The sequence below is a fragment of the Xylocopa sonorina genome, chromosome 10, assembly GCF_050948175.1.
Source record: "Xylocopa sonorina isolate GNS202 chromosome 10, iyXylSono1_principal, whole genome shotgun sequence".
In the NCBI taxonomy this organism is placed as follows: domain Eukaryota; kingdom Metazoa; phylum Arthropoda; class Insecta; order Hymenoptera; family Apidae; genus Xylocopa; species Xylocopa sonorina.
In genome coordinates, this window is record NC_135202.1 from 7,272,502 (window position 1) to 7,299,479 (window position 26,978).

Below are 26,978 nucleotides of genomic sequence, written 5' to 3' on the forward strand. Positions count from 1 at the left end.
GTTTTCTACTAATATACGTAGCTTTAATGTATTTTGTTAGTTCGTCAAAAGCGTTCGCGTTGTCTCGATAGTACTCAGCCATCTATACTCGTAGATTGAAATTTGCGCACTAATAGGAATTATATTTTCGCGCCACTATTTCGAAAATGTACTCAGGAATCCTAATGGAAATTTCAGGTTTGTTACGATTGTTTAAAGTTCAGTTTTATTTTAGACGTAACGCAATCGTTTCTGCGAGCTATCTTCTACGATCGAATGATAGGTTATATAATTCTGTTCTATCTTTTAGTTAAATATTGCGGAAATAATATTTGCGCACGAAGTTTGCACTGCATAATTAATAAGCGTACATCCCGATAACGCTAAATAGTTTCGTTTGAACAACCAAGTGGGAAAAAGTGTATAAATCACAAAAATCATATCTTCGAGACGATTGTACGTCAATTTGAATTTGATTATCTTAAATAGTTGATTTCAAATCGGTTCGCCATTTTAAGTATAACGTAATTAACCGAAGTATTCGAATAATTTCGCGGTAATCTTTTGAAATGTACAAATGAAAAGAGTGATCGCAATTCCAAGAATAATATAAAAGCAGTGGACCAAAAGTAGTTTCTTGCTACTTTTCAAGGTATATTATAAAACAATAAACTATCATTTTCGAATGTAAGGCTTGCAAACAAACAAATTTTGTATTATGTATACGTATTATACAATTCGATATTCATAACCTCATTTCTATATAAATGAATTTACACGTATGTCCAAGTACTTGCAATAACAATTAATTTCTTTATTTATATCTATACAGTTCATAAACTAAAAATTAGATTATTATATATTTGTATTTTGTACATTTTTAGTGACATAAAACTTGTAGTCATATGCAAACTTCTATTGAAGATGTTCTATAAGAATACTATATAGGAAATGTTTGTAATGCTGATATTATACATATATGTAACGTATATACATATACATATAATATCTGAACAATTTTTTTAAAGGTTATACTCTATCTCTCTCTCTTTTTTTCTTTCTTACATTCTATATAACATAAATGCATATATATTACATATTTTCTTATAGAATTTCTTGTAGCATATACAAGGAACTGTTTATATATAGCTACAGTTTTAAACGAAGTTGAAGTTTCTTATACGTATCACATTTCTGGAAATATCTTTAAGAGTAAAACAGTATACGCGCGTATATAAATATATATGTATACATATATATATAATTGCCTTCAAAAATTTCTTTGTCGAGTCAATATGCATGCGTCAAATAATTTAACAAGACTTAAAATCTAAATTCGTGTGTGTATGAGTGTAAGCAAGCCTAGAAAGAGCATTTCTTAGTCATTAAATATATATCTCTGGATTAACATGATATAGTACCTTTTACAAAATAAAGTTCGTTTCTAACTTAGGACATAAATTATACCAATCTTAATGGGTATAAGCAATCAACATAATCCATCTTCATATTCATCATCATTCTCTATATTTTTTGAAGGTGCTGCTTGTGCATCTTCTTTCTGATGCTCTTCGGATGATGCCTTGGTAGTATCTTCAGTTTCTTTGATACTCATGTTCTAGAAAATAATGTAATTGTTTTAGGATATCTATGTACTTCTCATTGATAACAATATCGAATCAGTAAATTAACTTACTTGAACTTCACTTGCAGTTTCTTCCATTAATTTCGATGCGTTAGGAGAAGTATATGATTCTGCTGCATTCGCTCTTACACCTGAAGGTGATATTGCGTATTCTTGCTGCGGCAGAGGTAAACCTCTAGCAAGTTTGGCGTACTCAACATCCATGTGCTTAATAAAAGGACTATTCAATGCTGCCCTTGCTGCATCCGCATCCTCGTTATCGTAAGCTTGCAGTAACATTTCCAATGTATTAACCTACAGACAAATAGATTCAAATGAAGGTAAATATTAAATGTTTAATTGGAAAGTTTTAAATTTCTAAGAGATATGACTTGTACCTCTGGAGCTTCGCAGTAATTTCCCCATTCTTTGAAAGCTTTTTCAGCCGCTACCTGATCACCTCGAGCTAATTGTACTAACACCAATGCCACTGTTAATCTACCAACTGAAGGTGCATGATCTATCTGTTGATGCATTCCAATTTCTCTACGAATTGCATCTGCCGCTTCGTCATATATCTGTAGCTTTACCAATAGTCTTGCAACTTTGCTCATATATTCTGCTGCCTGGCGTGGACTATCTTCTCCCTTTACCAAGAGGTATATATTACATGATTTACTAGAACATTTTCTTCAATCATAAGAGTAAAATATATCTGACCATAACAATATTAGAAGCACGCTTAAACAATTCTAATGCTTCTTGCGGGTTAGATGCTTCCATCATTTTGCCAGCCTTATCAAGCAATGTTGCTCCCGATTCAGGTGATCCATGCACCTGATATAGAGTGCAAGCACGGTGCGCTAGTTTTGGTATTTCTGCTAGATTTCCCATTTCTTTGCAAATTATAACAGCCTGCTCTATACTCCTATAATGTCGCACGTTAGTAACCATATTATTTATGAATTAGGGTATGATAAAAAACTAAAGAAACTTACTTCGCGGCATGAAACCATCTTTTACAAAATTAATGTTAAAGAATAATTATAGTTACGCCTAATTTACATCTATATTGCGTGAATACTCTACGATATATTAAAATTGTACTATTATTTTTTATAAAAGGATACGATGTATTTTCTTTATAACAATCAGCAGCTTTCATCAAACAATCTTTGCATTGTTGATAAGATTTTGCTACTTTAAAGCAAGTGGCTAAAAGGAATAGCAACAAACAACTTATTAATTGCAGGACGCGTATCAATTGTTCGCGTATATTTTACCTGCGCTCGTATATTCCTCGGCAGCAACTTCGAAATCAGGTCTCCATTTTAATAGCGATGTTTTTAAGCTAGAACACAGATATCCCTTCTGTCATTATACGGATCAATAAGAACGTAATTATTTCCATGCTACAAGGAAATATGTGCTACAAGGAACGCCGATGAAAATCGGATCGGCTGCTGGCATAATTCCTACGGATTTATTTATTCTGTATCGACGATACCTTTTCTCAGCTTGTCGTATATGAGCATTTCCTTCTTCGATTTTTGACATTTTTCTCCGAATGGTGTCTTGCGTTCAGTTTCGTTAGCCTCGGTGATCGCAGTAGCGAAGCTGTCAATTCCGGTATCGGTTTCGTAATTGAGTGATTCGTTCAGACAGATCAGCGTAGACGACAGGTTTTCCGTGCTGTTCGAATTAAATGTTGTCACCCTACTTTGTCGGTGTTAGTGTCATCGCAGATAAGGTGCAGAACAGACGTATCATCGACAAGGTACGGGATAGAAATACTGATCGTGTGAAAGATCACACGTTATGTTCCGCCCTCTACAATTTATAGCAGAGAATCTGGGAATTACGTTCAGACCGACCGCTGAAATACGAAAATTATCTTAACTACCGACAAGGTGTAAGATAGATCATTCTCGTCCAATGCACTTTTGTAGTCCTTGTGCCATTTTAGTGCCATTTTACAGTGTTACACAGAATTGTTCTATTATTTGATGGGATGTTATACTTGAAACTTGTTGGAATGCTCTGTACAATAATTATATTAAAGTAATAATATCTTGACTAGCTAATTGCTATTTTATTTCTGTTACAGGAGTCACAAGAAAGATGTGGAGGAACTTTGGAGGATCAGTGAAATTTGAAGAATGCTTTCTTTATCTATTGCGAGTGTATCTCTTAATTATTTTTACCAGTAGCGTAATTTCATACTACGCTGTATCGGTAATGCAGGAAATGGCATTATAATAATAAAACTCGTATCGCAAAATTTTGGAGTTTAATTTTCAAGTTGTCAGAAATTATTTTTGCAATCCCTGTGCGGTGGGGATCAGAATACACCCACAGTATCCCCTGCTTGTCGTAAGAGGCGACTAATAGGGGGAAGAAAGGTTTAACGAAGACAAAGAAAAGAGTAATCAATTTTAATTAAGAGAAAGAACAATGTAAAGTGTCAGATTATACAAAATCTGTTGAATTTGATTTTTGGTATTTCCTTTCTCTCAAATAGTATTTCTTTCAACACTTAAAATTATTCTAACATATGTATAGAGAAAGTTTCTTCTCCTTCGTTAGACCTAACATATTCGGATCCAAATATTCTAATTCAAAAATCGAACGAAGGAAGTAGAAAAAAATAGATTCGCGAGACGATTGGAAAAGTATCATTAGCATCGTGTTTGTGTATTTTTTGGATGTTTCAATATCACGTGAACGTGTACCAAATACTTGAAGAAAACAAGGATAGCGCAAAGTTAACGACGAAACCTTCGTTTTCCCAAGCGGCCAGGAACGATACATAAGACAATCTGCGTTAACGAGGACATTAGAGATACAGGAGGAAACGAACGAGCTGTTTGGTATCGTTCACCTTTTACCCAGCAGCAACGTGTAATAGTTACACAGAAGCATTCGTCCGTGGAAGTCAGCCCCACTCGCGTAGAGCGCAGTGGTAGGTCGTGTTCACCATTGGCGAGCGAACATAGCCGAGGAGACACGACCCTTAACACGGCCATCGGTACCGGATCTCGCACGAACAGTCTGGGCTTGCGCGGTGCTTTCGAAAGGCGCGTCCTGGCTCTGCCGACGACGCTCGAGCTTTTACTCGTCGACGAACTTTCGTGCTGGAGCGTGCGCGCCATTCGTCCCTCGGCCAGAAAGAGAGAGGAGAAAGGAAGGAGAGAGCGGTCTCGTTCGCGTCCGGTCGGACCAGCACAAGTATATATTAATCCCGCAGGCAACAAGAGACACGCCGTATCCAAGGAAAGCCAGACAGAATCGTCTCGCCCGTGAAAATGTAACGATTCTCAAGTAGTGGGGCCGGTCGTTTGGAAAATTGGCTTGAACAAGAAGGGAGGCAGAGGTGATACGATCCCGCTACCCGTGTCCGCGGCTCGCGAGTGAGGCAGTCTTGCTGAGGAGATCCATGGCGTGAGGCATCGACATCGTTCGCCGCATTTATTCTTCACGGAAGTCGAGAAACTCCAGATAAATCAGGTACGTGAGGACACACTGTTTCGATTCCCGCTTCGGTTTGTTCTCCGGACAGCCAGTTATCCGGAGGATCTCCCATCGAATCGCTTCGCTTCCTTACCTCGTTGTACCGGCTCTCCCTTTTCCGCTTGTCCGTCTAGACGAAACAGACACCGAGGAACATCGTATGTGTTGTATATACGCATAGAAATTCGTCGAAATTAAAGAATGAGCTGGATTCCTTTGGGGGATGATGTAATTTGACATCGGTTTCTCGTGCTGGTTGTTACCAGAATCATGGATTGTGCGGGTGGAAGATGAATTCTCGTGAGCTTCTCTTTTTCGATTTTTGTCGGTGGCTACGACTGGCGTTCTTCGCAAAATTTCGTCTGGCTATGCTGGCCGGCTACGTACGACGCAGTACGTCGTTAGTCTACCCTTTTATACATACATGTACGTACATCTTCCGTTCAACGCTCGAACCAAACAACTTCAAACTTTACTATTACGATGTTCCCATGAATTTTTAGTGCCTTTAAATTTGTTAGCCCTTGGTAGGTGGTGCCTTCAGCAGGCAGAAAAAATACGTTCTATAATATTCTGATATAATTATGTAAATATACATAACATTTACTGACTTGATAGACTGTAATAGAATATGAAAGTATAATTTTTCTATATTAACGTTTTAGTGTTCGAGTCTCTCGTTAATGTTCGAAAGAAATTTATTTACTTGGAGTTTGATGTTCTTAGAAACGTAGTTTTAATCAATTTTATTAGGGGAGTATGTTTGTTTTTAGAGAGAAACCGTAGGTGATTATAGTCACGCGAATTTACTTGGTATTCCAAATGGTTTTCTCGTTTCAATCGAGTTAGAGGATATTTACGAGTCGAAATTTGTATATAACTATGTAGTACGTTGTATGTTGGGTTCTCGCAACAGGTTACGTTTGTGGGTTTCAAATAGGCGAGGACGGAGATGTGTGTAAAAACCGTACACAAGCCGCAAGCAGACAATGTCTGTCAATACACTTTGCAGAATTGAACCGGTCAAATAACACAGGAGGTATATGCATTTCGATAATTTCATATTATAGGTGTTCTAGAAAGGGCAATTTCTTTGTACTTTTTTCATAATAATTCCAATGTCTTTTACATTACATACATCAAAATGAAATAGATTCTATCAATTCTGCCAATAGTAGGAATGATCTCTGAAGGAAACTCGGAACAATCATAATTTATATTTAAACATATCACTTATTCGTCACAGAAGTTAATTCTAGAAACAATCTCCAAGCTTCACCACGAAAATATAAACAGTATCAGAGTAATTATTTTAAATGTCACAGAGGATGCATTTTTCTAATTTAAGAAATATGTCACGCGTGTGGAAATACTCGTTTCTTACACGATAAACACGCAAAACTGGATGCGTTTCGCGTAGACGAGGGAGGAGATATTGCGATTTACAGGGGCGAGGTTGATAATTAGATGCATCAGAACTTCATTTACCAAACGAACTTTTCTCACTTGCGATCTGTTAAAATCGCTGATGCAATGCTGGGGGTGGAATTCATTTTCGTCGAATGATACGTCTTCTTTATTTTATTCTCGCCACTTCTCTTCGATTTACCTTAGAGTCAAACGTAAGGAGGAGGTTAAAGATCCCTGGATATAGCAATGTAAACACTTACTTCGATACGGTCGATGACTGACTGAGGTGAATAAAAATGTCGAACACCATTTTACCTGTGCAGCGAAAATTGTCCTCGATATTAGAATTAATTCTCGTGAAGTAGTTGTATAATTATTTTATTTTTGTCTTAACACTTCATCTTTTCGTATAATTACAATGCTTCCGTTATAATCGAACGATAGATATGTGATAAATTTCTTAAATTGTTTAAGGTATTTAAGTGTAGGTGACTGGAAGTAGAGTAACAAGATTATTGAGAATGATCGCGAATACATGAAAAGATATTGCAAATTAAGTGAAAGACAATTTTAAATAATCGTAGCTCACAAATGACTTGAATCCAAGTAACTATCGTTATTATATTAATCTGAACGCGGATTATTGTTGACGCAAATGTCCAATGGTAGCCTAAACGAAACGATGGTAGTGGATAGAGTCGGTTTTAGTCAGACGTCGCGCTACGCGATTTTAGAGAGAGGTTGGTAAAGTCAGAAATATTGCTCTCGTTCGTATATTCATTATAGTGGCATTTATTTTTTGGGTATTAATTTTATTGCTGTGCCGTATGTTAGTTTGGATACTTGTGTTAAGAAAGATAGAATTGTGTGTTGAACGAACTATCGCGTGCTGTGAAGTAATGAAGAAGTATTGAAGAAGGTATCATCAAGTATGATTGAAAATGTAAATTATTTTATCTTGATTGGACGACAAAGTCCATTTATTTTATTGGATTACGTAAACTTGACAGTAATACACAAGTGCGGGAATCGTCTCTTATTGAAGAGGCTTGGAATACTTGCAAAGTGTTCGATATCGTTAATAAAAGAATAATTGTGGCTATAAAATTGAAGGAAAGAGAGATTTTGCAGCGGTATTTCCTTTTCACGAAAAATCTCGTTACCAATTATGCGCTAATCACGAATTTCAGTGCGCGTTACGCGGATTTCACGATGCTCGATTTCAAATTCATGCTTATCTGTCGTTAAATGGGAGTGCGATCGATTTTCAAGGACCACGACGACTGCTGCCAATCTGTAAGGTTATTCGCATGACCCACATTCAGCCTATGTATTCGAAACGAATTTTCATACGGACGGAATTACGCGAACCGTGGAAACGTAAAGGATCACGAGAGGATTAATCGTGTACAAAGAATTGATTATGCTTAACATCCGTATAATCAACCCAATTTGACCATTGGTAATGAATTATGCATTAAAAATAAAATTAAGAAAATAGAACTGCAAAACTTTCGTTCAAAGATTGATCCATTACGGTGTTCCATTATCTCTCTCTCTCTCTCACGCTTATTAATGCACGCTAAAATAATAACAGTGACACAGAATGCTCTGTACTCGGGGCAGTTTAATGCAAATCGAAACGTATGCATCCGCCTTTCAAGAAGTACAATGACGGACAGAAAGGATTGGCGAATCGCCAGTCCGAAAATAGCGAAAAATAAACGGCGATCATACATAATACATAATAGCGAAGGGAACATCGTCCGCAAACGGAAGTTCGTCGCGCAAACTTCCAAGGTATCGATGTTACGAGACACGAAATGAAGTAAACGTCGGGCGTCTTCGAATTTTCATTGGGAAACAGTGTAAAACTGTGCTAAGGAAATAGTCAAGTCACTGCAGTAAACTGGAAATAATAGTAGTTTGTTATTTTTGTGCTAAAAATGAACTCTGTATATCGCACGTTACGTTGTATTTACGTGGTTTCTATACATGAATGTAGATTGGTTTAGAAAAATATGTATTTTAAATACGTGTCGAGTGTGGATTGGCAGCAAAGTGTTCAGTTTGACCGAGAACTACGTATCATCGGTACAATGTAATTTTCATCCCCTTTGGAAACAGATTTAGATGTTCCTGTACTGAAATAGGAAATAATATAGCCCAAGCAAAGAATGCTATTCGTTTGTTGTAATTTTCAAATAGATTTCTTCATAATTCAATAATTTAATAATTTATATTTTTTTATGTGTTATTGCTTCTCTCTATTGACGCCATAAATATGTAGAGCTTCAAAACTATGCTTTGTAGGTTTCCAACATTCCGTATGTCAGCTGTAGTTTTTACGAGCGATCTGTGTGTTTGCATTCGACGTTTCGTTGGCCAGAAAATCGATTCGGGGAAATTGATGTATCTCGCGCGGATGTTCGACGGATGTACTCGAATAGAGCCGAGGAATTCTAACGACGTTGTTCCTTGCCGAAGGCAGCATGAATTATTGGAGTTGGTTCATTTTGATCTTTGCAAACTAGTAAGATTTCTCTTTTGCACTGGATATGTCTGGATTCTTTAATTATGAATATTAACTAAATATGGGTGAGAATGTCTTCTCGCAAAGTTAGGAAATAACGAAAAGTGGCTGTAATTTTCGAAATTTAATCAGAACTAGTGAAACACGTATCCGCCGCGTGAAGTAGAACAATAATAGGGGCTGATTAAATAAACACATGCGCGCATTTAAAATATACAATTTGATACAAAATTATTTCGTCCCCGCAGTTAATTATTAAACACAGTGTCACAGCCGTTTGTTACAATCGGATACAATTAATTAGACGAATATGAATTTCTGCACGTGCGAAAGTTTATTAAGTTAGTAAGAGTTAATGGTAAATGAAGTACTGTGCGAGAGTTCGTTTGTCTAAAATAACAAAACGTACGTGTTCAGTGCGGGAAATACACGTCGAATGACGTGGAAATTCTAGTTATATTTATTCAGGTACTCGTGTTTGAATTATGCTTGCAGATCATCGTGTAGGGAAACTTATTGCCAAAGGATTTCTACGTTGTCTCTTAACGTATTATGTTTCATTTAAACATCACGTTAGAGACAATTTTTAATTAAAAGTACATCCAACTTCGACGTTGAGCACTTCATTACGACAAATAATAATATATTTATCCGTTTCTTTATATGGATAAATTGCAAATTTAATTCTCATTTAAGACATTTTCAAACCATCCCCCTTTTAACGAATGGCGTATTACTGAAAAATGTTTCTGAACGTTAATATAATTGAATTTCAAGGGAACAAGATTTCTCGTGAACGTCGAACGTGATTAAAGTTTAACTGGCAAGCTTGAGATGTCGAAGCGCGAAGCAAATTCCTGGCTCGTCCTTCGAATCTTCTTTATTGACATACCTTCGTTATGGAGTTACATTCTCCCAAGATGACGTGGTTTCCTTCTTCAAAAGGAATTTTTACAATTCCCTTTTCCCTTCACGATTATTATTATACTATTATTCTATCAGTGTTACGATATCCCCACTTGTTTGTTAATGTGTTATACATATATACGTATAGTCTAACCATATAAAAGAAAAAAAACGAAGAACGAGTCAGTATCGTCCAATAAAAAATCCGACAATGTTCCAAAGCACTGATCGTTGGATCTTCCCTAGTCACTTGTCGAGCTTATCGTTTCTCTGGCGATCACCTCGCAGGGTGGAGCAACAGATTTCGACTATCGACTTTGCCTTGGCTGGGCCTATTCGTTCCTCTTGAACGCACGCGACAATGGCTCGAAACTTTCTTCCCTTTCTCGTGTCTGTGTTCACGCGTTTGTTCCTGTCACGGCTATATATGCCAGTTGACGAGAAGCTTCGCGTGAATATGCCCAGGTCGTGCCAGCGAACGAATCAAGGAATCGATGGTTTCGCGCGTCGCGACGCTTGTTGCGCCCCGCGTTCTCTCGTTACACGTCGAAAGCACCCCTCGATGGCTGAGCGCGATTGGAAAGGTCAAGGGTTGCTCGATGGCACTCCCCAATTTCGTTCGCGCCTCACGCTTTTCTTCTTTGTTAGTGCGCTAAGAAATTATTGACATTTTGGTTCACCCCCCGCTGGGGAACAAGAATTTGGCAGTCTGCCTCGTTTCGATTGAAAAAAAAAGCACGGGAGTACGTTCTGCCGCGGCTGCTTGTTGCACGCGAGGCTCTATCTGTTAATCGCGGCTGTTCCTTTGATTGTAAAACGGCTGAAAACGATCTAAGGTTCGTCGAAAACATAAATCTTTTTATTTTCTCATTTGACGACCCGAGAATGTACTCCTAAAGTACTTCTTTGCGAAGGATATTTACAAATAGTAAATTTAATGTTGTTTCGTCGAAAGAAACGAAAGAATGGATACGGGTACAAGAGTCGCTAGTCTTTGCAGGTCATTTGTTTTATATATATCAATTGTTTTGTATATATCTTTACAGAAACACACGTGTTGTGCGATTCACAGTCTTCTCTTCGTTTTCGAATTTCGTTTTCTCTTATGATTCTCTCGTCTGTCATCATACCTGTTTTAATTGCACGCGCGTGTTGGTACACTCGTTATAAAATGCCGGGAAAGGCTTTATCGAATGAAATTACTTGTTCCATGTATAATATCTGAACATACATACTTCCATGCTGTTCATCTCTGGACTATGATTTCCCCAGGCTTGTTATCTGTTTATTCAGGAAAACGATATGATTTGGCGGTCCGCCTTCTGTACCGAGAATCAGTTTCGAAGCGAAAATAAAAGCGTTTTCTTTAGCGCCAATACAGGGACAGACTATTCCGTTCGACTGTTTTCGTTGCTTTCTGATTCTATTAGATTCGAATTAATCTTAATACTTCGTCGTTTCGTGTGCCAGATTAGCCTGTTTTTAGTAAAGTCTGCACGCGTTGGACAAATATTTATTAGACGAGAGCCATTTATAAAAAGCAGAGCAGAAGGAATTCTCGAAAAGCTGCAAATAAACTTCGCAACGTATCTCGTGCGCTGTCGTATAACAAATTCACTATCGATAGTACGATTGTGTCCGATATCGAGACAAAATAAACAGCTTGTCAGTCTGTTTAACAGACTGTTAACTTGTAGTTCCGAGTCGAGACGTATTATCATAGGCTCGGGGTGATTTACGAAGTTTGAAGGTGCGACGCGACATGGAAATTGCCCGCCACACCTTGGGGTCGGCTCCGTCATATTTAAACAAAGCGTGTTTCTCGTCAACGGCGTTATACTCGCCCTTGAAGAAGCTCGAAATTACGCCTCGCGGAATAATCCCTTTCCCGCCTGGTTATCCATTGTGAAACAAGTCGGGAATTTCAGAATCCTTTGTAAAACGCTGCTTATCCCGAAACACGTACCACGATGAATGGCTTCAGCGAGGCTTTACGGTCTGACGATATTCGTGGTCCCTAGTCTCTGGCTCGTGGTTCAACGGTTAATTGAATTAGCGACACGGTCGAAATTTCGACGACACCTATCGCGAAGTTTCTTCTTTCTTCGAATGTTCGATCAACGTATCGCAGCTTCACGATTGAACGAACCGCGAGACGAGCCGGAATTTATTGATTTCTGCAATCCATTTTTATAATAAGAATACGAACGGTTCTCGATCCGCTGCGACAGATTCTGGACTCGAATCAGCTTCGTGTCGGCTATTAAAAATACCGTTGCTGCAGAATCGTACGGGTTCGGTAATTTTTAACACGTCAGGATTCAGCGGGGCGATCTGTTTTTTTAAAACAGCATCTCCCCTGCAGAAGCAGGCGCCGCGTGTCCGAGCAGTTCGCCAGATGAAAAAGTGAGAGCCGGTTCCAGAATTAGCTTCCGTCTTCGGTTGGATTCAACGCAACAAAAGCCACCGCGTTGAATCGCGCGCACCCGGTGCTGCTATGCGATCGCTGCTCGTTTCCGGGCGTGCCTACCGGTGAATAGGTTCACTTTCTGGTCATAAAGCCGATTTCACGGGCGGCGGTACCGCGTCGGTAATCTCCATTCTGTAAGTTTGGTTTAATCTTTAATTACATTATCGGGATTATGCGGCGGCCCGTTGTACGTGTGCGAACAGGGAGCAAAGATAATGCTACAATATACTTTAGAGTAGGGTGGCTCTACTCGAATCCCGTTTAATCTCGACTAATGATGATGTATCATATGCTTCTTCGCGAAACGGAAACGTATCGTGCGGTGGTAGCCATTTATAACGTGATAATTAGTTTCTCAAGAATTACTGTGTAATATGTAGTTAAAAAGTAGGAGAATAAGTCCTAGTTTTGTTTAATTTTCCTCTTGATATTACGCGGTAATTTTTGAGAAATTACACTATAGGGTTATAGCGTTAAAATGGGGTACAGTTTCTCTGAAAGAAGACAGTGTTTTTATCTGATGGCATTTTTCATTTATTTTATAAAGATTGCATTGTTTTGGTTTATTTTATTCTTCAAACACGAAGCAGTCATAGATAACAGAACGAGACAAATAGTAGAGAGTTTTATTGATCAAACAAGTTTTCTGGTACGGTGCAAGAGGACCCTTTCGTATCATGCTTTTAAGTGATTATGAAAATATGATGTAACTGAAAATTAAATGTAAGACCAAAGAGCGTTTTAACCGGGAATGAATTTTAATTGAAAAAAAGTAGACCATAGTAGAAGTTGCAAAGCGCTTTGGAAAATGTTAAATAATGATTATCAAATTCCGGGTATGAATATCAGGGAATATATTATGAAAAATGAATATATCTCCATTTTTATATATTTTTACCTTCATCGTATATAACGAGAGCAGATGAAACTTTAGACAAATGACTTTTTGCAATTAAAACGTCGAGCTCTTTTACGATTCGTGCTTCGTTCGATTTTTCATGTTCGTTGAATCGAAACGAACCGTATGCGTGTGACTCTATACTTTTCCTTTCGTTTCGTCAGCTAGGATAAAAAGAAAATGTAGATATTTAACATTTCCGATTTTTTCGTTCTTCTACGAGACAGTACGCAGTGCTTTACAGTTTGACATTCGTCGAGCAGAGATTCAAGCTTAATGAATTAAAAGTGTAGGGTCACGGGGTTGAGAGATTGGTTAGTTAAAGCTAACATTGGCATATCCTCCTTGGGAGATGTAAAATCCGAGTTAATTCAGCGCGCTCGAGTGATCCTCGACCTCAAAAATTAGGTTCCCCGTTTGAGAGAGGCAAAAAGTCCCTTTTCAGCCACGCATGACTCTTTCACCTCTTTCCCGCGAACCGAGTTTCCTTTTTATTTTCGTTACGGGACTGATAGCACGAGCCACGTATCAGCCTCTTGTCGAATTAATTAAAACTTGTCGAATGGGAAATTAGCAAGAGTAAACAAAGATATATTAAATTTGTCACTCTTAAACTTAATTAAAACTTTCCAAAGTCTATCACGAGTCTCTGCTATAAGTGATGATGAGGTATTCCTAAAACCAGCGAAATAAAGGCAAGTCCTGATTTCCAATGCATTCTCCCCCATTTTGTGTCGAAGCTAGTCCAACTAAAAAGTTTCTCTTTATCTTTCTTAATTAAAAGAAGTTTTTTTTAAGATTAATTATGAGAGATTGTTGGACACATGGTTTTTGAATTACAATATTCCTTTTATTTAGAAGAATGGTAATGTTTATTTTGTGTAATACAATATTCATGAATGTAGGAGTAGAGGGTATTTATAGGGTATATTAGTCAGGTAATAAATAATTCAGTGACATAAAAATGGACTTTACTGTTGCGTTTATAATTATCATTTTAATTATTACCAGTACTGGTTGATAATTCATGGGTAATTCTTACATTTGTGTCATCGTATATTGTCCATTAATGGATCTGATCAATTCTCGACTTGGACAGCTCGAATCCAATACGTTACTGTTTGAATTTGTCAATGATTACTAAATGAACGTGTATGAAGGAAATCAACACTTGTTCACTTTAATCGATCCGCATTAGCATAATAATTAATTTTACATATACACCATCATAATGTTTTCCTTTCCACGGTTTGACGTTATTTGAATAATTCAGCAACCATCTTCGACCAGAATAACCACTATTATTTCCATCGAATAAAAACAAAGGAAAAACATATTTTCACGGTAAATATTTAACAATTTGTGGCAAGCAGGTAGTCTTTTTCCCTTGGTTTTCTTGGAACGACTGTCAGTGTGTTTGAATTGCGTAAAACACCACGTAAATCTCTTCATGCTACTCCTGTTTATAAAGTGTACTTGTTGCGAAACAACTGTGCACTTGACAGAGTGAACGTGTCCATTAATACACTATTTTTCAGGCAAACCTCAGAGATTTCGCATATTGGAATGAGTTATTCTTTTACATTGGTTGTTGTTTAGTTTTGGGAGATTCGACCGTTTGCGTTGTTGAAACAATAGCTTTTGTCGTTGGAAAATATCGGTTGGCGGCGACGGGCGAGTATTAAATTCCGTAGCGCGTAACGATCGGCTATTGTTGCGGCGCGAATCGGATATGGATAAATAGAAAGCAATAGCAGAGATCGATTTGTCGAGTGGATTCGCCCGGAGAACTGTCAGCCTATATCTGAATTTTCTGGTTGAATAAAGTTCGTCGTTCTGTCCTCGATGGTGCCGAGTAATTTACACATGCATATCGCCTGGCTTCCTCTCCAAACAATTTTCCAAAATAATAATAATAATAATATAATAACGGTGATCGTTTTATAATTCCACGGTTCTGTTCTCTATTGTTTCGCATCTTCTTCATCCATTTGCTCATTTAAAACGTGCAACTTTTAATCCGATCGTATAACATGTCGAGAGAAAAGTTTGAAATTCTTTTTGCGGTGAAAATGGGAGAACCAGTTATTAAATAATGGTGATAGCTTTAGTTTTCCGCCATTTTGAACTCCATTGTTAGCCGTCTTTCCATTCGTTTCAATAATTCGAAGCGTGCAACTTTTTACACAACCGTTTGTTACATGCCCAAACGTTTAATGGTCTTCTAGTTTAATATTTCAATTTAGTGCAGGGAATTAAAACAGCTAGAATTGTGTACGTTTTTTTGTTTTTAACATAAAACAAACTGATCAGGTCAATGTAACTCGTACAGCAAAATTTCAGTGAATATCTGTTGGACTGCAGCTCCTGTCTGACTCGTATTACCTGATCTACTGCTTGACTTCTACTACTTGATATACTGTTGGACGCCACTTGCAGCATAGAAAATCTAATTGCTATTATTGCAATAAGTCCAGTTTTTTTATTCCACAAAGTGTACAAATATTTCTGGAGAAGATTTCAATGTTTGCAACAATCAAACAGGTGATTGACGATCACTAATTTGGACCGTTTATGAGAAGATCCGAGTGTAAAAGTTGAAATAAATCCAGTGAAAATTCGTGACACATCGTTTTTGTGAAAAGGAAGCGTATGCTGGCGTTACATACTAATTTTTCTCGAAGATTTCAAGCTTTAAACGTCGCGTGAAGTTTACATTCAAGAGGAGCCGTCTGTTCGCACCCTTCACGTTCTTTTGTTCAGAAAAACGAGCCATAGAAATCCATTAAAAACGAATAACCTTATCACGCTTTATTGGCGCGTGCAATAAATCGATACAATGGCGTATTTCCTGCAGTAGATACAGAAATAACACGGAATGGATCGCAGAGAAAGGCAGCGAGGAAAGAAGATGGGACGACCGGCGATGTTTTAAACGCAGCGTTTCTAAAAGCACTGGAAAGGTAAACTGGAAGTGGTATGGTAGTTATCGAAAGGTACTGAAGGGGAATGAAAATGATGAGAACGGGAGAAAAGTGGAAAATTATAGATAATAAAAGTGCCGATGGTGGACGGCAAGTAAATCCTGGATTCAACAGTTGATAAATCGAGTCCTGTCGTCGTGCCTTTCATAAACGATAAATTGGTTACATCCATCAAAGCTCTATGGAGACTAGCGAATTGAAAAAAAGCGTTTCAGTTACTTAAAATCTGCTGCGAAGAACAAGGAGATGAATCATTTTACCTGGCGTTTAAAGGAAATTAAATGTTTCTTTCGCGCAGCAATTATCATCATATAATTTCTCCCAATAATTTTAAAATGCTTGTTGATCATGTCCATCGATTTATTTGTTACATTAGATTAGTTCCCTTAGTCTTCTGGAAAGGATTTCATTGTTTCTTCATTAGTGTGGTGTCTCGTGCCTAAAATTCTCATTTCCGGTTGTCAACAAATTCAATGATCAATTCACGAGAAGTAACAGATCCTTGAATCTGAAAATTGGGTGAGGCACACGATGGTGTGTAAATGTTCGAAACGATCAATCGAGTCAGTGAACCAAGTTACCTGTTTCGAACTTTGTTTGCACAATTACCATTTCAATCATTCAGAACGTTGAACTAGATATCGAACCTGGTCATTATTCCGAATACCAAGTAATGCCAATTATACTGGAACAGTATATGCACTACGTGGAATTTGTTATTTAAGTCTTCTTTCATAATGCAAATTCATTCATACAAAAATATTTGGTACACCCATCTCTATTACTAGTACCGTTTTTGCATTGGGGTGTTATTATTATATATGTACGCTCAACTACTTTTTGTACCAGTAATAGTTCGAGGTATAATAGACAAGTGGCTATTGTAGTCATCGTTTAACTCGAGTGAATTAGCTCGTTAGTACGTTAAGTGCTATTCAGTTTTCATACATAGACTACAACGAAGCTTGACTTCTCGCTTCGATAAGGAATCGATAAAGTAAAAGTCCCATTAGTAGTTGTTAGTTTTAACAATCACTGTCAGGGGTGATTTAAATTGCTTTCGAAGAGGTTTGATTATTTATAACTTTGAAACAATCCTTTTGGGTTTAAACGACGATAGCGTTTATGGAATTATTTAAAGCTTTTTTTTTTAATGGAACAAAAATCCTAATTAAAAACACAGAGTGTAGTGAATAGAAAACGCGTGTGTATCAATGATATAAAGGTGGCGTAAAAAAAGTCCAGGGCAGATTTTAATCCCCTCTGTAATGAAAGTTTGACGAGGAAATTTATTGCCAATAACTCTTCCATTCAAAGAAACATCAGGCCTTTTCTTATCACCAGGGTTCTATCTTCTCTTCCTACGATGAAACCTATTTGCCATTTGATGTAACTTCACATGCCTCCAATGTCAATACTTCTCTACACTCCGATAAATTGCTAAAATAAGGAAAAGAAACGTCATTATATTAAAAAATATTAATACACAGCTAGTGCTTTTCATATCTTCTGTAAAAAAAAACTTGAGATCTGTTTCTAAGTGCACTTGTTTTTTCGAACAATTTATTCGTCCATGAAAAGCTCGCAAAACGAGTTACGGTTACGGACAATTCCAAGCTGACAACATACAATAGCTGCAAAACAAACTACAGAAATTTCACGTTACGTATGAAGCATAGAATTCGATCAAAAAATGGTGAAATTGATAAATTTTTTTCACAGTCCCTTCGTACCAAACCAGAAACATTCTTCCTCCTTTTTCCTCACTATAAACACAGAGTACATATATAAGAAAAAAAAGAGACCAGTAATCTCGCGATAAACTACGTTCGCGTAAGAAACATCTGGTGTCTATCCAAGATGTATCGACCGGCATTGAACGTTAGCCAATCTAACCGCTCCACGTGTCGTACATTGGTTTCCGCCGGCACTGTCCACCATTTAACGCACAGTAAAGAACCAGGCGAGAGAAAAGAAAGGAGAGAGAGAGAGAGAAAGAGAGAGGGACACGTCGTTTATGAACGATCGGTTTGCGGCCAGGATGATTCGTCCAGACACCCTCGGGAGCCGGCCGTTTCGCATGGGAATTAAGGTCATACCGCGGGGTGACCTGGCCGTTAATTTCCTTCTTCTCTGCGTTCTAGGAGCGACGGAGCGTCGCGGCGCCTAGCGTCCCACACAGAGGGGCGCACGCACCGATGCACGTGCACATGTGTGACCCGGTTGCGCGTGCTGCACTATCCCAACCCCCGTATACTTTGCGTTTGCGTTCCGCAAAAGGGGATGGAGGATGGTTTATTGATCGCCGGCGGAGGAAACGATTCTGCGTCCGCGCCTCGTGATCGCGGAAACCATCGGTTGCCATCCGTCTACGTCGTCGAGGAAACGCGTCTCTTCTTTGACATTTTTACTATTTCCACCCGCGGCTATAGCGGCGGCCAAATGTATAGACCGGCGAAGGCCGTTTCTCCTGCCTGGCCGTTCGTCCTCCGCTCGTCTACCGCCCCGCGATCGTCATATGAAACGAGCGTATTGTCGGATAGAGCTTATTGCCAGAAATGCCGGATGAAACGGGTATATCTACCACTGGAGAGGTTTATTACGGTACTGGAGTGTTGAAAGCGTTATTCTTTCGTAGCTGTGTTATCATTGTGTGGCTTTTGTTTTAATCGCGAGAGTCTTATATCTTAAATAGAATTTGTTAATTAGAAACGGGATGAGTCATGGAAATTGAGATCGATTCGGTTTGAGATAGGGAAAAATTGTAATAGTAAAGTCGAATGTTTGCAGAAAGTATATTTTTGTATGACTTTACTTTCTACAAAAGTGCAATAGTCTATAGTAATTAAAAAATATAAGTACACTCTTCCTGAAATGGAATTATTGGCACGGATGCTTCCTATGCTTATATGTCGCGTCGAGTATGTGGAAATCTGTGTTGGTATACCAGCTTCCGTTGTTCCACGATTCTATGTATATGAGATTATCGATTAGAACACTTATGATTGCTTCCTTTCATGTGCCTAATGGGCTGTGACCATAGAAATGTCACGTTGCAATTAGCTGGTCGGCTGATCAAGATATTTTACGAATTAAGTCCTCTTAGAAATTACATTTTCCTCTGGTTAAATTGTGGTTAAAAGTATCGTTTCTCTTTTTTGCGATATTGGCGAACCATTCTAATCAGAATCATTCGATCGCATTCGCAAATGGAAACATCAATTTTAAAAAATTCTTCGACTTAAAACATTGTTGCTCTTTCGTTTCTAAGGGTGAAGGAAAAGTAGGTCGAAATAAGGCTTATTCGTGAAAAAAAGGATTTATTATTCCAAGGGTACAACGATGCTGATTTGGTATAGCAAATTGGAGTGTTCAGGGGAACAGCTGATCGTAGGTTTTTTGTCGTACCTTCATTCGATACTGGAGAAATGGTTGCGAATTGGATTGATAGAGACGAATTGAGTTTCGTCCCGAGGGAGGATGGAAATTTTAGCGAAGTTTAATCTAGGTTAGTTCTGGATTAGAGTTGCTTAGATAGGGTTCGAAAATGGGCATTCAAAGTTACAGAGAAGTTATTTGTTGCCGTTCACGTTACGATTACCCTTCAGTTTAGTCCCTTGGCTGGTCTGAATGTATCGTTAGGAGGTACTTCTGTTTGTTGGCCACGTCATTGAGGTGCATCTGACAAATTACAAGTTTATCTCGCTTCGTACAAATAGGCAGACTTTAATCGAATGCAGTTGCTCTGGTTTCTTTTTTAATTAAAACAATTTGTAAACCGTAAATGAAGATGTGGAATAACGTAAAATGTTACACGAACCCTTCACTGGTTTACAGTACGTTTCTCGTCCCATTTCGGCGGATTTAGTGTCGTTTACAAGGGGGCAAGAGTCGTTTTACGAGAAACGAACGTTTCACCAGAGGAAAGAGGACATTTCCTATTGTGAAGTCATCTCAAGAAAGAATGGTGGATGTCTTGCCGTTGTCGAGCGTCCTCTTTTACATCTTGAAGACTTTTAATTCAGCCAGGGTGCATAAGTGCGCGCAGAAGCGTCTTAAGCTGCTCTTAAAACGATATACAATTTCTCCGCGTTACTTGTCGGGGTGGCTCTCAAACGATAATTGGAAAGACGTAGGAGCTGAAAATTCCTCTGGTACCTGCGACCCGGAGGAAGCGTGCTCGGCGTCCGGATGAAACGAGACACAGTTCCACGGTCAATTTATGCGGGATGTTGATCTACATATTTTAATAACTGTTGAATATTTGATTCGACTAGAGAAATAAAGCAACCCCGATGGGAGCGTGCGCCAAGGCGACCGCAATGCTCGATTGTATAATTGCGTGTAACGGAATATCTTTAAATATATTTCAGTTGGTAACAACGGGAAATCTGTAATATGGATAGGCGTAAAAAAAAAAGGGAAAAACGGTTCGCTTTTGATCGAACTTCTCTCATGAAACGCAACGATATAGACCGACCGTAAACGGTACTCGGCCTTCTAATTGGCCCCATATTTTAAATCGCGATGCTTTCGATCCAATTACGGGCGGCTCCTTTCTGAGTGGAAAATTCGAAAAAGAAACGAGAATAATGGAAAATGCAATTATATTCGTGTCTGTTAAAAAAGAAATCAGTGTTTTAAGAAGCGAAACGGTGATTCGGTACTTTAATAGTGAATCAGTTTGTGTTTCAAATAGATAGCAACACGTAAATTATAATGAAAGAATAATCGTACTCTAATGTTTTCTGGGTTAACAATGGTCCACAATGTTCCATCTGTCCTCGTTTCTCTTCTTATTCGTATTCACCAAATTCTCCATTTTCTGACCAACGCAGTCGCTTGAACATCTTCGAGACTGTTGATAATATCGAACAACATTTCAAGCCATTGCTGAGATAATTGCTGAAATTCAGATATTGCAATACACTCTTCCAGACAATTAAAATGTCTCGTAAACCACATAATGACTTCGATCTAGAAAATATATCATCCCATTTGTATACTGTCTACAACTCTGATCGACGTGACCAAGGTTTGCGCGCAAAGTACCGCGGGTTTACATAGGTCGCGTATGGGCGATACGAATCGGTTTGATTCGATCGTACGAAACGGGCTATCGTTGTTTACGGGCGACGACAGAGGCTCGAAGATAAAAATCTTATCCTGAAGAACCGAAGCCTCGTGTGGGGTGGGTCCCCGGCGTTTTCCCATCGAAGCTCGACCTACATTTCGTAACGGCGCGACGCCGGTAAATATAACCCCGACCGTACGCTGGTACGCGTTCCTCGAACGCGGCGATTCACGATAAAGAAAGTTCCCGGGCAAAACAATCGGGCGGTGGAATCGTACGAAGAACCGTAGGCGAAGAGGCGCGTGTTCGCGATTCGACAATACGACGTTGTCGAGTCTCCTTAACCAGACACGGGAAATTGTCCCTGGTCCGTTTGAAAGCGGGAAATTGAATCTTTCTGGAGGACGCTCGAGGACTCGCTGGGGGTGCGCGCGGGATTTCAATTTGCAACCAAGGGTTAACATCGATTTTCTGCGAATTTAGCCGCGTCAGGTTTCGAAAAATTTCGCCGCGGTTATTGTCGATACGTACTTGACGTTTCTACGATATCGATACCCAGAACTATGTTTAAGTGTTACATATTAAATTGCGAGCTGCGAAAGAAAAAAATAAATGAAAGTAAAGATGAAACATAGCACACTATTGGCATTTCGTGAGTCACTGGCATGCGCAAAGTACGTACATTTTGTATGACCTCGAGATACGTGTATATAAAGTTAAATAAACGTATTGGTTATCGATCTTGGCGGACCGCAGAACAGTTTCCGGTGGGCCGCATGCGGCCCGTAGACCGCGTTGGTTCGACGTGCCTGTTTTATAGCAAAACACCCGGTTAGAGGATAGTAGTGTGCGTGACAGGCACGTGTTACTATCTGACTAACTTAGAACGTTTGGTGAACTCGGTTGTTTAATGTTAAAATGTTCTGTCATATATCCATGGTATTTTCATAGCGCCATATTTCTAAACGATCTTGCTGCTTCCAAGATACTCCTATATAACGTTTCATTTTAATATTCATGCGCGTGATGGGGTTCTGTGAGCGAGGTACATAAACCCATGTCTGCTATAAACAATTGGATTTATGTAAATTCCTCGCGTCAGCTACTGTCTCAACTCTGCGTGACACTGTTGGCTGGTTTATCGCAAATGATTTAGTTTTATTATATCAAAGCGTCCAGTGGAACATTAAACTGTAAGAAATTCAGTTAATCTCGCTGCTGTCAGAGAATTTATCGACGGATCGTATCATTTTATTTTCTAAATGAAAGTAGATTAGTCTGGGAGAAATTTATACTTTTCTTTCGCTCGTAGATGGAGATATGAATATTCTTTTTAAGTAGATTGACTCTTAGTTGTGGTTTATGTATGGAAGCCATAGGTTGATAAAAGCATAACAAGGTATTTTTAGTTTATCGATTGTTCGTTGTGTGCGATATAAAATGAGAGTTGCTAGTGTTTACGCGTGGTAAATTAAAAATAAATTGGTATAGGAGTGGAGTTTATGTTTTAAATAGCTTCGTAAAACACTATCATATCGTCTTTGGTAAAGTTTGCGATATTTAATTTAGCTTCATTCATATAAATGCAGAAAATTCCGATGATATGTACCGCTATGACCAGATATCTTAATAGAGATCTCGCATTTTGATGCCACCTTAATTTCATACGGTTAATAACGCGACGCGAACTTTAAAAAGGGAAATAACGAAGCTTCGTTTGATCTCAACGAGATAAATGTATCCATTTCGAAAAACCGTTCAAATCTTGAATAGAATTAACGAGATTACACAAGTCAATGTTGGGATAGGATATGAATATGCAATCTTCGTTGCTGATCTCTTAGCAACCGCGATACTCTATTACGGAGCAGGTACGGTGAATAATTTAACGATGGAGAAGTTAATTCGATGATTCGGTCCAACTCGTACGAAACAGGAGGATTTTGTTCAAAGGACGAAGCGGATTACCTTCAAATATTAAAATCCTGCATACTCGTTTGCGCTTACAATGTACATAGTAATAAACGAGATTTTAAGCTTCCTTTGTCGGTCGAACGAATGGTTTCGCTCTTTGAAAAACTTAGGCGCATATTCATTACCTTAAAAGCATCGGTGCGAGTTGCAGAGGAAAACGAGCCACGATTTTAGTCCACGTTGTGCAGTAAACGGTCAGGATTAATGAAATTGAAATACTTGTAAGGATTTCAATCTGGCAAATTATCACCGTTCGTTAGCCCAGCGTTTGGTCGAGGCAATTTGCTTACTCGATGAACCTTAAGAAAACTTTGGACGTGTTGTGGCTTCGTCTGCCACCATGGCAGTTTCTCATTAGAACGAAGCCGTTCGCTCCTGCGTCCAGAGACGTCTCCTAGATCCTGTCGCCTTATGTAACGCTAACAGTAATATCCAATCTCTGGCGAGCTGTTACTAAGATGAAGCCAGTCGCTATCGAATGCAATAGTGTGAACGTACATTCATTTCCGGGTTAGCTGACACTGTATAGACTGAAGCCATCGTCTGGTACACGCCATAGTTTTACCCATACTCTGACTAGTTGCTACCAGGAAGCCATTTTGGTACGCAACGGTGGCTTCATCTGCTTTCGGGTTAAGAGACAGTAGATTGAACCACTTTGGTCTGCGCGAATAACTCTAACCTCATTCACTTTCTCGCTAATTGTTATCAGGGTGACATTAATTTTTTGTACGCATCGTTACTTTGTCGTATGTCAGGTTAAGTGCCAATTGGGGGATGTCATTCTCGTGTACGAATTTTAGCTTTATCGGTTCGCAGGGTGGCTATGTAAAATCACTTTCATGTACACGCACAAGCCTGGTTCTATTTCACATTGAGCCAGCTGCCATTAACAGGAAGACCACGTAATCGACTCCTGCTGAATTTTGATGAAGAGAGAAATTAATTTGGAAGTAGCTAGACGACATTTTGTTTCAAATGTCTCGTTATAGCGCGTATTTGATGAGCTCTTTCCATATATTATTTAATATCGACCTTCGTATAAAACCACTTTTCTGTCGGTTTAAAATAATTTCACCTATTGTGGATATAATAATTAAATTTCCTACTTGATATTCGGGAGAAAAAAAGTTACGTATGCAACGATACTTAAGAGAACTCTTAGAAGAAAGAAAATCGTATGAAATTAACTTTTGGATACTTTCATCGTATCTTGTATAATTAAATCCTTCAGATTTTGTGCTTAAGGAAACAGAAATTGTTAGTGTATTTAAAAATGAAGAGGAGGCAAGAGTTGATTTTGCGAAATGGACTTGGCAACTCTGTTGTAAAATCCCAGGAAATACAACGAGCTTATACGAGAAGATATGTCACAGTATGGAATTCACGAAAATCCTGGCTTACTGTGCCCAGAAGATTGGTGGTAGAAGGCATTGTCGAAGATCCATTAAAAGAGTGAGATCGCCGAGAGACCTACCGCGAGAAATGGGGACGCATTCTTCTCGATTCTCCACGGAATCTCCTCGAACAGAGAAAGAGATTAATTAACATTCTTACTATTTCGCGTTTAATATGCAATAAATATTTGTTATTCCACTGCACACATCAAATGCAAACTTTTATGACTACTATCTGTTTTTGCAAGAATTGAGCAATTACGTAATTTTTTCAAAGTCGACAAACTTGGCTGCTGATCACGATTGGCTCGTATTGTCTCGTGTTCATGGGTGTTCAATAGTTGCAACGAAAGTAAAGCTAAAGAAGCGACCGAGTAGATTTTTCCTCTCTTTGGTCAGACAAATCGTCGACTCTGAGAAGAAATTCGGCGCGTTGGTGCACAGTGCCAAATTTGCAGGGATATTGTGCGGACGTATGTCGCGTTCGTGAGTAAAACAAATGCGTTGAAAACAGTCAAGCATCCGGGAAAATTACACGCGTTGACATCGTAGCCGTTAAATTCGAGCGTATGCAACCGTCCTCGAATAAACTAGAAATGTCCGACCGTCAAGCTGAGATACACGCTCGCGTTCGCAATTCCCAGATTACGAGGACACTTTCTTGTGAACAAAAAATGATTCTCATTTACGAGAGGCTTGCGATAAAAAACAAAGCGGAGAAACGGGTCGTGTGTGTGGTTGTGCGCGTTTGTTCGGTGGACGAACAAAGATGGCCTTATGCGATATGCTTTTAGAAATACCTTTCAGAAGTGAATTGAAATAATTGAATAGCTTCGAGAATCAAATTGTTTTGATCGAATTGAAAATTAAATTGTTAGTTGCAGAAACCAAAATATCAATAGCATTTTGTCAATGATTTATAGATAACACAATATTGGGTAGAGGAGGATATAAATGTTACGCGTGTACCTTTCCTAGAAGCTTTATTAATTAGCTATTGAAGCTTGCTAATTAGTGTAATAAAGTACGTTCCTAATATTTGCCATCGTCCGCCAACGCGTCGAGTCTCTTCGCAAAGCTGAAGATTCGTCTGGTTAAAGAGGGAACGATCTACTTGGTTTGCTTTTAGGATTATTGTTTCGTCGTAGCTATTGAACATGCGACAATATGCTAAAAATGAACTTTCACGTCAGATTTTAGATTCCTCGATTCGTTGTTACAAATGTAAATTATGAGAAAATGTAGTATCACGTTAACTCGAAGAAATAGTGATACGCGTCCCCATTTAAAGTAAGAGTTACATCGACACGATTTATCAAGTGGCAGAAACCAAGAATACAAGTTTACTTGCTCATTTCCTAAATTATATCGCACCTTCAACCACTCTGCAACATCTATAAAATTGTAGAAGAAACTGACATCGCATTGTAGGGGAATGGCAAAAGTTTTCGAAAAGAAAACTTCTTTTCTCAATGCTGCTCCGACGAAGTAAAGTAAATCGCATAAAAAGTTGCGATAGTAAAATGAAGGTTATCCTGCAATATTAAACAGCACGCTTTTATTACGTGTATCCTACACGAGTTTTACACGCGATCGTCTTCATATGTGTGTCGTTTTTACGCGAAATACATACGCTCGAGGACGTTCAACTTAAATTTGAAATTTGCTCTCTCTGATAATTGTGAACGATGAATAAAGATGAAAAATTATAATATCACGTTAGATGGGAGGAAATGTGATGTCTTGCCTCTTGAATCTTTCGGTTCATTGAATTTCCGTGGGATTGCACTGACCCTTCCATAATGTCGCGTGCATGCGATATTATATCTCAATTAAAATTAATGAAGTGTATTTTTGTTTCGCAAAACTGTTCCTCGATAAGAGTACATTATTTTCGCTTCGATCGAAAACGAAAAGAGATACGCCACGTTTTGACTTGTTCGTACTATTTCGTACGTGGTAGTTGGTGATTTGAAAGATTAATTTATTCGTAGCGGTGAATTAATTGTCGCTCTTTAACCAGAGATTGTACACTCGGAATATTCAATGCCGACGCTTTGCAGCTTTTCTCGCGAGGAACGGGGAAAATGAGGGATGAAAATTTCTGTGTAGAGTGCATTTTTTTAATGTAGTACATCTGCAATCTTAAAAGCAGCCGTAACGAAGTCAGGAGAAAAAGGAACGTCGTAACGTCAGCATTAAAATCCTTTTTAGCCCTG

The 26,978-nt window shown here is 38.6% G+C and overlaps 2 protein-coding genes across 3 annotated transcripts in view; one reads left to right on the forward strand and one right to left on the reverse strand.

Moving 5' to 3' along the window:
• Positions 1–769: 769 nt before the first annotated feature.
• Positions 770–3,385, reverse strand: LOC143428469 (gamma-soluble NSF attachment protein-like). Its single transcript, XM_076903357.1, has 8 exons — positions 3,111–3,385; positions 2,887–2,954; positions 2,734–2,818; positions 2,602–2,619; positions 2,324–2,531; positions 2,002–2,250; positions 1,676–1,918; positions 770–1,597 (listed from the first exon to the last, which is right to left on the reverse strand). Exons 1-8 carry the CDS (start codon positions 3,158–3,160, stop codon positions 1,469–1,471), a joined length of 1,050 nt encoding a protein of 349 aa, XP_076759472.1. The 5' UTR covers positions 3,161–3,385; the 3' UTR covers positions 770–1,468.
• Positions 3,386–4,517: 1,132 nt separating this feature from the next.
• Positions 4,518–26,978, forward strand: part of LOC143428340 (uncharacterized) — a 42,297-nt gene continuing 19,836 nt past the window's right edge. Inside the window, exon 1 of one of the 2 annotated variants that reach the window (XM_076903129.1) lies at positions 4,518–5,110. The gene's annotated coding sequence lies outside the window, so the exon portion shown is untranslated. The remainder of the gene's footprint in view (positions 5,111–26,978) is intronic. The other variant, XM_076903130.1, reaches the window with a different exon arrangement.